The sequence below is a fragment of the Myxocyprinus asiaticus genome, chromosome 18, assembly GCF_019703515.2.
Source record: "Myxocyprinus asiaticus isolate MX2 ecotype Aquarium Trade chromosome 18, UBuf_Myxa_2, whole genome shotgun sequence".
Classification (NCBI taxonomy): Eukaryota; Metazoa; Chordata; class Actinopteri; order Cypriniformes; family Catostomidae; genus Myxocyprinus; species Myxocyprinus asiaticus.
Genome location: NC_059361.1, coordinates 45,370,637 through 45,383,709, shown reverse-complemented (window position 1 = coordinate 45,383,709; position 13,073 = coordinate 45,370,637). Strand labels below are relative to the sequence as shown.

At 41.5% G+C, this 13,073-nt stretch overlaps 1 protein-coding gene across 3 annotated transcripts in view; it reads right to left on the bottom strand.

Annotated features, from left to right (window-relative positions):
- gse1b (Gse1 coiled-coil protein b) overlaps positions 1-5,181 on the bottom strand; it is a 362,350-nt gene extending 357,169 nt beyond the window's left edge. For all 3 annotated transcript variants that reach the window (XM_051724483.1, XM_051724484.1, XM_051724485.1), the window contains exon 1: positions 2,346-5,181. In XM_051724483.1, coding sequence (XP_051580443.1) covers positions 2,346-4,472 — 2,127 coding nt within the window. In that variant the 5' untranslated portion in view covers positions 4,473-5,181. The remainder of the gene's footprint in view (positions 1-2,345) is intronic.
- Positions 5,182-13,073: the final 7,892 nt, after the last annotated feature.

Sequence of the window (13,073 nt, the reverse complement as noted above, 5' to 3'; positions counted from 1 at the left end):
TTTTTTTTCTTAAGTCCTTTCTTTTGTTTTTGTCTCTGGACAAGTGACTTTTTTACTCAGAGAAGTGAATGACCAATTTACTTGTCCAAAGGACAAACACATGACGATGCTTAATGTCGAGCCCTGTAATAGGTGTTTTGCCGACGACTGCATAATTCCAGAGAGAAAGTTTGGGAGAATAAGTCCAAATGGACTTGGTTTCAAAGCTGCATTCCACAGCTCCGTTGTGGGAACATTTTAGCTTTACGCCGAATGAGAGAGGAGAGTCCATTAACGTGAACGAGTCGGTATGCTGACTTTGTTTAAAAACAGTGGCAATGTAAAGTGGCAATACAACTAACCTAAAAGCTCATCTAAAACATAACAATCCCATCCAGTTTTCCAAACTGGGAACAAAAACTACAGTTGGAGATGGAGAGGGGCCTTCCAGATTTTTTATTTTTTATGTCTGAATATTCTTAAGAATTAAAAGTTCATTGCTCTTTGAAAGGGTGTACTTGCATTATTATGATATTATATTATCATTATATCAGTGACATAAAATGGTCTTAAAATGACAATAATATTGTTTATCGCAATTATTTCTGGGACAATATTTCTTCCAACAAAATTAGTTATTGTGACAGGCCTATGTGCATGGAAATTGGGCCAATTTGGTTGCTTAGGAGACCTGGCTGCAGTCACTCAGCACACCCTGGATTCAAACTCGCGACTCCAGGGGTGGTAGACAGCCTCAATACTCGCTGAGTTACCCAGGCCCCCCCAAGTTAAACTTTTCTTAACTTTGTCAAGTCTCTTGACACGCCCACATCCTGTCACCAATGGTCGCTGTCACTTGTGTCACCAGAAGTCATCAGCTCTCATTGAAAATGAATGGTCTCCTGTCTCATCCAGTGATAAAATTGCTGATGTGTGAACAGGGCTTCAGTCATTATTCACTTTAACTGCATCTATACAATGAAAGTGAATGGTGATTGAGGCTGTCATTCTGCCTAGCATCATTTTTTGTGTTCCATGGAAGGAAGGAAGTTATATGGGTTTGGAACAACATGAGGATGAGTAAATGCTGACAGAATTTATATTTTGGGGTGAATTTTCACTTAACCATTAATAGCTGTCTTTATACTACACAGTGACTGTGTGTTGATTTTTTGTGTGTAGCCCACTGAAAATAAGACTTATGTTGAAAGTCATTACACTGCGGCATTTCATTTAAACAAACAAAGCCTTAAAACCTAAACTTACCTGAAACTTTAACACTGTTCTTTTGCTGCCTTAAATGCACTAGTATTTCCTTTAGGAAATGCAAATTAACTTTAAATGCTTATTTCTTCTTTCTCTGTTTATACTCCTTTGCACATACATACAAAAGTAAACATTGGATAGCTTTCGATACTTCCCCTCTGAGTTAGCCCTGCACTTTACATTGCACCTAAAGAATGCTGACCAGCACGCACACACACACACACACACACACACTTCCCCTTGTATGACTGCTGCAGCCCGAGCTATTGGCTCACAGTAACCGGCCCAGAGCCCCCACGTACAACCTCCAGAGAACAGCTTCCTGCACAGCAGACTCCAATGCCAACAACAGAGCATAACAGGGGGAAGTGTTACTGGAACAGGGTAAATGAAAGCAAAACACTGTCATCTTTCATTCAGCACAGAATGCTGCACACAGGTAGTTCCATACAGATAAGAAGAGATACTTTAAAAAAAAAACAAAAGCAAAAAAAAAAATAGGTCACAATAAATCCAGAGTGCCTCTCACAAAACATTTCAACTCTATGGAAAATAGCACACATACACTCAAAAAACACACACACCAGGAGACCAACAAAAGCTTGACTTGGCCTTGAACGCTCTGTGAAGAATGTTTTGAAACAACGCTTATGAGAACGCGGCTTATGCGTGGCTGTCTGCAAAATGTTTATTTCTTTAATGCGATGGGCTCCACACTTTATCTACCCCCTGCCTTCTCTGGCCGCCACACTCGCTAGAAAACACAGCAGCCTGCCATAAAACTCCAGTTTCAACACTTGACTTGCTCACTCATCAAATGCATCAGATGAACTTTTGCATGCTGGTCCAGAAACAGTGCCAGCCATAGTTGGCCAAATAAACTGTGTTAACCATTGGTGGTACTAGGAGGTGATCATTTCACTCTAGCCCCGGCCATTGTGCTAACAGAAACCATCACTAGTAAAAACAGACACCTGAGGTAGAGGACTGCAAGGATCTAATGAGTTTCCAAACATGCAAAGATGCTTGTAACCAGCCTAAAGATGACACAAGAAGCTAAGGATTGTGATGAAAAGCAATCTGGCCCACAACTTTCTTACCTTGTGTTTGGAGATGACGGTTCCACCAACTGGCTTCATTTTCTGCCCAGCCAGAACCATGGACTTACATTCCATGCAGGAGCCGATGGTTAGCTGCTTGCCATTGTCAATCACTAGGGTCCGGCTGACCCTCGGGGCATAGAGGAACACAGGCAAGCGGGCAACGCTCACCGCTTTCAGCCCGAGTGGCCTCTTCTTCTGTTTCCTGCAGAAGAAGCAGACAAATGTGTTGCAGCTGTACTGGCGGGACCAGGGGCTGCTGGACGGGCCTGTTCCTGAGCCCTGACCCTCATGTTGGGTCCACTGGCCCAGCAGGTCATGGTAACACAACGCACAAGCTGACACGAGGCCTGTGGTATCGGCAGGGCGGGCACGGGGGGCGGGAGGGTGTACAGTTAGGAAGGGAAAGAAGGGCTCTCGCTCTCCACAACGCCCTGGAGGGTTAACGTGAAGTTGATACTCCGTTCCTCCAGAGAGTTCCTCCCCACACAAGTAACAAATGGAGGTGTGGTTAGTCGGGGCAGGTTGAGAAAGAGTCGACAGGGGTCCACTGGGGGTGGATGCCAAGACTCCTCCTCTGCCCGTGGCCAGGTGGTATCTCCCAAGGAAGGCACTGACAGAGGTAATGAGCTCCTCACTCAAACAGAGGCGGTACTCCGCCCAGACTTCCTCCAGGATGCTGTGGCACATGACACAGCAGTGTACCCGTCCATTACGCATGCTCTGCGCATTCGGCGGGCACGGTAGCAGGTTTATGAAAGGAAAGTACATTGCACCACGGGCTTTACTTGCACTGGCACGGGTGTACGCCACTCTGATCTCTTGCCCGCAGTCCTGCCCACACAGGTAGCAGACCTCCCTGTTATTCTGTGGCACGGAGGGAAGCGGTTGGATTTTGGGTAGCCCATCCCCAGATTCATGGGTTGCAGCACCTGTATTGAGGGGCACTACATAGAGTCGCTGGAGCACAGGCACTTCTGCCAGCTCGAAGCCCTGCCACTGCTGCATGAGTGAGGTGTGGCAGCTGGCACACACCAGCGTGTATCCACCTGGGCTGAGAGACACGGCACCAGGTGGAGGAGTGTGGAGCCACAGAAAAGGAAAGAAGGGCTCACCGGAAGCTCTCTCCTGCTTCTGTACAAACACCCTGAAACGGCCCCCTGCAGAAAGCCTGCTTCCACAAATATAACATGCACATTCAGCAGCAGAAAGTTTGGATTGTCTCTTCTCTACATCCAGGTGAGCTGATGCTGCGCGTTCTCTGTCATCGTCGCTGGTGATGTTGATCTCGCAGCTGTCAGACGCGTCCGAGTCACCGACGGACTCGTGTATCCACTGCGTATTATACTTGACGATGCCGTTATCCTGCACAGGTGTGCGCACAGAAGGTCTGTCGTGCTGCTGGAGAGTCACGGTCACCGATGAGTGCGATGTGTGATTGATGATTTTAGTCGCACGGCGGTCTGATTGGGGCACATAAACTCTAACCGGATAGCGCACTGATTCGGGGCTACTCTTGACACTCACTGCGCTCTTTCCGCTGCCTTCTTTTGACGCCTTTTTAGATGCACGGCAACCCGTTGAATTATTGTTGTTCATAATTCCCCCTGATAGATCCAAGTCCCGCTCGGAAATGTTGTCATTATCAGAGAACGAGGAGAAGTCCGAGTCATTTGCGTCATAATTGCCGACGCTCATTCTCCGCTCCAGATCGTAGGAGATGTTCCGTGAGTCGCACTGGTACGGTCTCTTGAGCCAGTACATGCGCTTCTCGATGGGTGTCCTGCTGCGTTCGAATGAGTTCCACTGTTCGCGTAGGAAGCAGTGGCACACGGCGCACACTAGGGCGTCCCCGTCCGGACCGATATCCAGCGCGCCCGGGGCTGGATCCTGGCCCTGCAGGAACGGAAAAAACGGACAGTCCTTATCTCGCTGGTATTTCACTTGTAAGCTCAGCTCTTTCCCTGGGGTCACCCCGCTACCGCAGATGAAGCAGTGTACGAGGAAGATACCGTAGCGCTCGGGTCTGCACTGGCTGCCGGGCAGAGCGCTCTCCTCCCCGGGCAGAGCCGCAGCGAAGAGCCGCTGTTGCGCCTTGGAGATCGATGTTACCTCCGGATCGCTCATAGTTTCGTGCGTAATGACTTAAGAATCACAGACAGCATGATTTCAAAGCCATCAGCGCTTTTTGTGCGTTTGCTCACATGTGTAACGCCATCAGTGCTGCGCGATCACTCTTAGCAAACTCTGTCTCTCCGCCTGATTTCTCTTCCCAAAGTGTAAATGTCCGTAAAAGCGCATCGATCCGCCGTCTTGATTCACATCCTCACGTGTGGCAGTGGAACCCGTGTGCTGTGTGAGAGCTGAAAGTCTTGTTGAAGTTGCTCGGCGAACTTTTCTGCTTTCAGAGTGTGTGTGTGTGTGTGTGTGTGTGTGTGTGCGCTCAAACTGTGGCTGTGAAACGAGTGAACACAGCGCCATCGCACACAAACATTCACACGCACGCAGCAGTAAATGGACGTGAACCATATTGCTTTATTTATTGTAGTAGGAAAAAATGAAGTAAAAAATGCATCAATGACTATGGCTGTGTCTCAAACGTTAGCTGCATTTTTAAACAGCATTTCAGGTATCACAGGAGTATGCGGACCAATAATGCTGTCTAGACAGACAGAACACTAGCTTTGAGACATCCAGAGACAGTCATGTCATGCAAACTGTATCAACTTCTGTTTTATTACAAGTAATTATAAACATATTTAATTTTGTAATAAATTAGGCAGTGGTCTGACATTTGTGCCTGTGCACAGATATAAGGGTATTGTAAGGCACTGTTCTTTGTAATCTGCTTTGAAACAACGTGTATTGTGAAAAACGTTAAACAAAAATAAATGAAAGAATATTGAATGAAAGCATGTCTATGTATTCTAAAAGATATTGCAAATATATTCTAATTTAAGATTTGTTTTGTTTTTCGAGATATATCTCATTTAAACATATTAATCTGTGTGAAAGTTGGGGTCATCATTACATCAAAATAATTCATTTAAAAGCAGATTAATGAAACTACCTACAAAGTCAAATAAATATTGTAAGCATCTAACCAGCAGTGCAAATGCAGTAGCATATACACGTACAAATGGAATGTAGATTGGAATAGTAAAATGATCACACACACACACAAAAAAAAAAAAAAAAAAAAAATTACAAGCATTCAGCAATGGCACTAGAAAAATAGCAAGTGTGCAAAATGGTAAGAGTTATAGGCCCATAGTATTACTTACAGTTGAGGAGAAGATGCAAAATGGCAATAGTGTACAGCCAGAAAGGCAGTGTACTACTAGTAGTGTAGAGCTGAGAGGAAAATAAAATGGTGTAAAAAAAAAAAAAAAAAAAAACTTACAGTGAAATAATACTATAACCTTCCTCATTTAGGAAGATGTAGATCTTGACCTTCACCCGCATCAATCAGAATAAAGCCAATGTGCTAATCAATAATCTCCATCGGCTCATGATCTCAGTTTCTGTTGGTGTGTTCATTCTCTCCCAGCACTCTCTCCAGCTCTCTATTCATCAGCAGATGCTAGCCAACAGCTGCTCTGCATTGCAGGAGTACTTCAAACAGGACTGTTAAAGGTGTAATCTGGGATTTCACAAGAGTTAAATTAGCTAACCTTAACCCTAACCCTAAAGCTAAAACCTGGGCAAAATGCAATCAATGTATTTATGCTTTTGTTTACAGATGCTAAACCAGTAACAGATCGACTTGCAGCAATAGTGGATTTCTCAAAAGCTGTGTTCTTATCACAAGTAAAAGAGATATCATACAGTAAAATGACATATGAGAGCTGTAAAAAATGTATTTCTTGTCTGAATCTTGTACATGTCCATTACTGAATCAGAGCTCATTTATTCAGGCTTTATTTAAAGGTGCACTCACAAATCTTTCCTCATTAAAAAAGTTTACCTCCTAAAGACTTGAATTGTTCTTTTCAATATGTGTAGGAAATCATGAGCGCTCACATTAAAATGAAGACTCCAGTCATATCAGTAACCTTATAAAAGCTGTTTTATTCTACATGTTAGAATCACATGACCAGCTGAATACTACTCGCTTTATCTCAGTAACCGTCCTGTTATTTTACACTTTCACTCATTGATTAAAGTAATCATGGCTGACTGTGAATACTACATTTCTACAATGACATCTTAAACTGAAAACTATTGATTTTAAATGATGCTGCATCCAAGCCGCTATTTGTCAGTGTAAGTCCAAGATGACTCAAAGACAAAAGTTACTGAGTGCACTTTTATAGTTTAAATGTTCTTGGATCAATTCAACTTAAGCACTTCGACTGCATTTGACGTAAATTGTCCATTACAAAAGAAAACAATTTAAACTGGTCCCTCATTTAATGTGGTTAAAGTAAATATGGTTACAGTATGGTTGTGTGGTAATGGTGGTTAATCAAAGAAGTGTTGCTGGTTAAGGTTTACATTTTACTGTATGATATCTCTTTTACTTGTGAGAAGAACACAGCTTTTGAGAAATCCACTATTGCTGCAAGTCGATTTGTTACTGGTTTGTTTGAACACCAGCACACCGTTTTGTAGACCAGCATTCAAAACATACTGTATGTTGGTGACCAGTTATGATTTTATTTTTTTTTTTTAGCAGGGAGACTTGAACATTATATGTGTTAGCATGAGACTAGTGTGATAGAATCGCTTACTGACTTTGTTGGTGTAAAGTTATATCCAATCTTTCAATTTCAATGTCACATAATACCGGTAAACTGGGTAATTAATAAAAGGGGACTGTCTACGTAAATCAAATATGTTAATTTGGTTGGTAATGCATAACCAGAAGTTCATCCACCTAGAACAATATTCCCAGTTTATAGATCAAAACAAACATGTTTACTGAATAATTAACATAAGTGATCTGACAAAAATACAACTGTCTAATTTCTGTGCTGTTCTTCGCATTTCAAACTCTTTTCCCCTGTGGTAATCTATATATTAATACAAATGGTTATCAGTAGAGCTTAATATGTACTGAACCCAAAACATTCCTTTACTCATGAGTCATGACCTTGTGTTTGATGTGATATCTGCATGTTTGTTGCAGTGCTCTCTTGTGGCAGAGGAATGGAATAGAGGCCGTTCTTTTTGAATGGATGTTTATGGAGGAAATTCTTCAGTGTGCTGAATTAGCTGCTTTTGTGAGGAAACATCTCATCACTTAGTGAACTGACTGCCAGTTATCTTCAACATGTTTTACACTATACAATCCTTTTGGAATTAACTATGTTGGAATTTACTACGACAAAATTGCTGTTTTATAAGGGAAGTCACGGACGATTTTGCGACAGTTAGCTGTCAGTTTATGCTCTCCCCATTCATTTGTATGGTATCTGCAAATGGTGACTTACTATCGTAACTCGCTAGTTGACCGCTGCGCTCTTTCTTATGGTTAAAGTGCAGAGGTTGTTATCTCAGTATCAGTATAGAAGATCTTTGATGGCTGCACCTGAAATTGCAGACTGTCAGAGTCCTCATTTTAAGAAAAATGTACTTTTTAGCCATTAAGGTCAGTGTTTCTCAATCCTGTCCTGGAGTACCACTAACCACTACACATTTTTGGATGGCTCCCTTATTTGATATACTCAATTCAGATCAAGAAACTTTGTACTAATGATCTAATCAGTAGAATCAGGTGTGTTGAATAAAGGAGACATCCAAAATTGTAGTGTTAGTGGTACTCCAGGATAGGATTGAGAAACACTGCTTTAGGTATGCAAGTGAGTAGTGTGAATACATTCCTGGACATACTTCATACGGGAACATGGGCATTGTCCCATGACCCAAATTAATGACGTAATAGCAAAAACTGCGAAAATTAATCTACTCTGGTTTTGTTAAACAAGCACAATTAAGCACAAGGAACTTAACACAGCACTTACAGTTGAAAAAAAGCCACTTTTTTTAAAAATTCAATGTTTTGAGTGTGATATCTCCTGAGCTGCCATGGCATTATGGGGTAGTAAAGGATCCAGTGGATGCGCATTTCAGAATTTCGTCAGATGTAGTACTGTAGGTTTCGACACCCAACTCCACTGACATACTGCTTTTGGCATACTTTGTAGTAGGGAAGTATGGATATACGGACACAGCCAGTGGCGTTCAGAGTTCGGAATGGCATACTACCATATTACTATTACTATTTCTGCCATATCTTTATACTTAATAAAGAAGGACACTTCACATTCTGGTAGTTGGTCATCTGGGTATTCCATAAAAAAATATTTGAATACTATGAATAATGTAAATACTGCATAGGCCTATTCAGTTTCAGAGCTCTTGTGCTCTTTTTTTAAGCGTACTAGGGGTGGAGCATGGATGGAAAGACTTACAACGCTTTCAGGCTCATCCAATTAGAGTCCATTTTATAATATTACTTGTGTTTTTTTGAGTCCTTTGTTTCTAACTCTAGGCCTTAGGGCCCTAGTGATCAAATAGTTCTTGCATGGAATACAATTTTAATTACAAAATGGCAATTCAGTCTAATGGCATCCTAATAAAGCTCTACCACATTTCACATTACGTCAAACAAGGGTATTCAATGGTCTTCAAATGAACTGCAAGCTGCAACAGAGAGGTGAATCAGTTTTATCAGTTTTATTTCTTGTCTATTTCTCACACACTCATACATATTCCCATCTCTCTGTTGTGGTTTGGATGGTTAGAGATGGAGGTTTGAGTGAATGACAGCAGATGACGAGGTGGTGGTCTGCTCAGACCTCTAGGCTTGTGTGACTGTGTGAGCACACAGACAGGCTGTGCTGATGTATACCAGCTGCCCTGGGAGGGTCGGGGAGAGGCCGGCGCCCACACAAATGTGATTGTTTGAGTACAGATGTTTCATCTAAAATATTCCAGCTGGTTTGCAAGAAAGAGCAGGACAAAGAGACAGTTAATCGAAGAAAGAGAGAGAGAGGGTTAGTTCAAATGCACTAAATAATGTTCATTCAAACGGTATGCATACGTGGACACGGATAGATCTTGAAATTGGAGGATTAATTCGATTCAAAATAAAACAAATTATAAAAGTATCATAAAAGTAGCCATATGACTTATGCGCTATTACACAAGTCTACTGAAGACGTACAATAGATTTTAATTTGTCCTTTTTTTGCAATGGAGTGTTCTATTCAGTTATGAGACATATGAGAACAATGGCATTTGGCTTTAATGACGTCAAAGATGAAATATGTGCAAAGAAGGTTTATGACCTGCGGAGGGCAAGATGTTCAGTGAATGTTTCTCACACAAAGCTATTTTATTTTGATCATTTTGAGAGTGAGTACATTTTCTTATTTGGGTAAATTATTCCTTTAACCCTTAAATGCATGGGTGTTTCGCCAAACGTTGTTGCATACCTTGGGTCTTCAGTTAACAGGCAGGTATATCTTTCAAAAATGGATCTACAAAATGCAGAGAGAGTGTAAAATTGTTAAAGCAATTTGAAAACAATTAGAAAATAATATATTCTGTTTTCTTTTGATGTTTTATTTTTTCATATATCAAAGAGATGATGAAACAAATGATAAAACGAGATTCATTACTTCCACACTGAAATTTTTGGGAAAATTTATGAGACACAATTGGCTGTCAAATAGGGATGTTAATGATTATTCGATGATTGATTAGTTGCCATTAATAATTTAGGCTACATCCACATTAATCTGGATACATCTGAAAACAGCATTTTTGATTTTGAAACGCTTTCGGTCCACACTGCCTTTTTCAAGTGTTTTCCACAAGCCTCGTCCACAATAAAACATACAAAAACGCTTAAATCCCCTTACTGTACATGCAAAAAATCTCCATTCCATATATGAGATGAAATGCAATAGTCCTCGTGTTTCATCGCCGGACGGCAATTCCAAGTAAACTTAGTGTTGCTTTTGAAGGAATGCATTGTGAAGGTTGTACAAAGTAACATTTATCTTTAACAATGCTCTCAAAGTGAATAACAGGCACAATAACGGCGCTACAATGTGGGCCGCCATCTTGATTGTTTTAGGTTGAATGGATCACATGAATGCGTCACATGATCGTTTTCAAATATCTCTGTCTTCCCCGTTCACACTACAACATGAAGACAGTGTTTTCAAATTTAACCACTTGGGAGAGCATTTTTTAAAAGCTCCGTTTTTGCTGTCAAAAATGCTGTCTCAGTGTGGACGTAAGGCCAAAACATAGAGAAAAAGATGCATTTTCAGACGAAAACTTATTAGTGTGGACATGGCCTTAATCAATTAAGCTTATCGATTGTTGATTAATTACATTTCGTCATAATGTGACCATTGGAGGGGCTAGCAAATTGTAAATGAAACATTGCTAGAGGGCACACTGTGGTTTTGCGTGTCACATGCGCAACACGGTCAGACAATTCAGTGTGGAAAAATGAAGTGAATGCAGCAAAGTTAGGTGTGGGATCAATTTACTTTAAATGGTGATAATGTTCACTACAGTACTACAACTAGTACTATTATATACCATTTGCAAAATCAGCAACCGATGGTTTTGCTGACAGGGTCTGATGCATCACCCCAACCAACGATAATGTCAGTCCTTGCCAGGAGAAAATGTGGAATGCAAATGGCAGAAGGAATCACTGAAAGACTGCAAAATGATATGATGTTGCCTATCAATGTCATAGAACACGAGGGTTTTAAAGACTTGATAAAGGTTCTTTCAACCTGATTACAGCATTCCATCAAGAAGCAAAATAATAATTCGATTAGAGGCTCGGTATGTTCAGCAGAAAGAAGAGCTAAAGATGCAGCTAGGTTTAGCTGAAAAGGTAGCTCTCACTACTGACTGCTGGACCGCCCTTACAAGGGAAAGCTATATTACCATCACATACCATTACATAGACTCAAAATGGCAGATGAAATCAGTGGTCCTGCTTACAGAGAGCTTCTCAGAGAAACACACCACTGACAACCTTGCACAGTAGCTGAACAAGGCCATTCTGTCATGGGAACTCTCTGGTAAAGTGGTAGCTTTTGTGCATGACAATGCAACAAATATAAAGGCGGCTAACTTTCAAACTCATGTTAAGTGGGACTCAGTGCCATGCTTTGCTCACACATTACAACTCGGCATAAATTATGGATTTAACATTTACCTATATCGGGTCATCGCTGCTGCTGGGAGAGTTGTAAAGCACTTTAATCACAGCAATGTAGCTACCAAAGCACTTAAGGATAAACAGGTACAGATGAGACAACCCTCCATCGCCTGATACAGTTTTGCAAGATAAGAGAACTCCATTAGTGATATTTTCAACCGGCTCGTGAAACAAAGTTGGCAGTGACTACCTTACTGTCAGTATGCACTGTCACCAAATTATCGGACACCAGAATTCTTGAGCTCAAAGACTAATACTGGAAATTGATGGATGACATGGCACCTGACACTAAAGTGTGCTACGACAGTAATGTTTTGAATCTCTGAATCAAATAATTATTTTTGCTTGATTTCAGGGCACTGCCAAGAGCGATTGCGTAACGTGCCTTTAGAGAAGCGTTGTGAAAAAACAAACGCTCGGGTCAACAGCAGAGGAGGCCACTGGAATGTGTCTCTGTTTATTATTCTCTTTCTCCTTCTCTCTCACTTTCTCTCTTGCTCAAGAGTCACAAGGTCAAGGTTTATTCGGCGGAACACATTCCCGCTACATGCAGTTAGTGGCAATTTCAACACAACCACTTGTGTCTGTGGAAAACACTGATTTTTGCAATTGGAATAAATCAAATCAAATCACTTTTATTGTCACACAACCATATACACAAGTGCAATAGTGGGTGAAAGTCTTGGGTGCAGTTCTGAGCAACATAGCAGTCATGACAGTGATGAGACATATACCAATTTACAATAAACATCAGATTTACACAACACAATTTACATATCTAATATACACATAATTACACACAACACAATATACAAATAATAATATACAATGTACAGTATACAATACACACAATATAGAATACACATACAATATAGAATACACATTATACAATAAAAATAGTATATAAAGTATATATAAAATGTACAGTAGGTTGTATTGTACTGTATTGACATTCAGGCTGTCGGTTGATAGTCAGTTGCCAGTGTGTTGTTAAAAAAGAATATAATTTATAATTTATGACAGTCCAGTGTGAGATAATAAGATTAATAAAGTGCAGTGCTGATGTATTTTGATTGTGGGAGATCAAGAGTTCAGAAGTCTGATTGCTTGGGGGAAGAAGCTGTCATGGAGTTGGCTGGTGCGGATCCTGATGCTGCGATACCGCCTGCCTGATGGTAGCAGTGAGAGCAGTCCATGGCTCGGGTGGCTGGAGTCTCTGATGATCCTCCAAGCTTTTTTCACACTCCGCCTAGTATATATGTGCTGGAGGGAGGGAAGCTCACCTCCAATGATGTGTCTGGCTGTTCGCACCACCCTTTGCTTTGCGGTTGTGGGCGGTGCTGTTGCCGTACCAGGCAGTGATGCAGCCAGTCAGGATGCTCTCTACAGTGCTGGTGTAGAACCGTGTGAGGATGTGGTGGTTCATTCCAAACTTCCTCAGCCTTCTCAGGAAGAAGAGGCGCTGGTGAGCCTTCTTCACAATGGCCTCAGTGTGGACGGACCATGTGAGTTCCTCAGTGATGTGG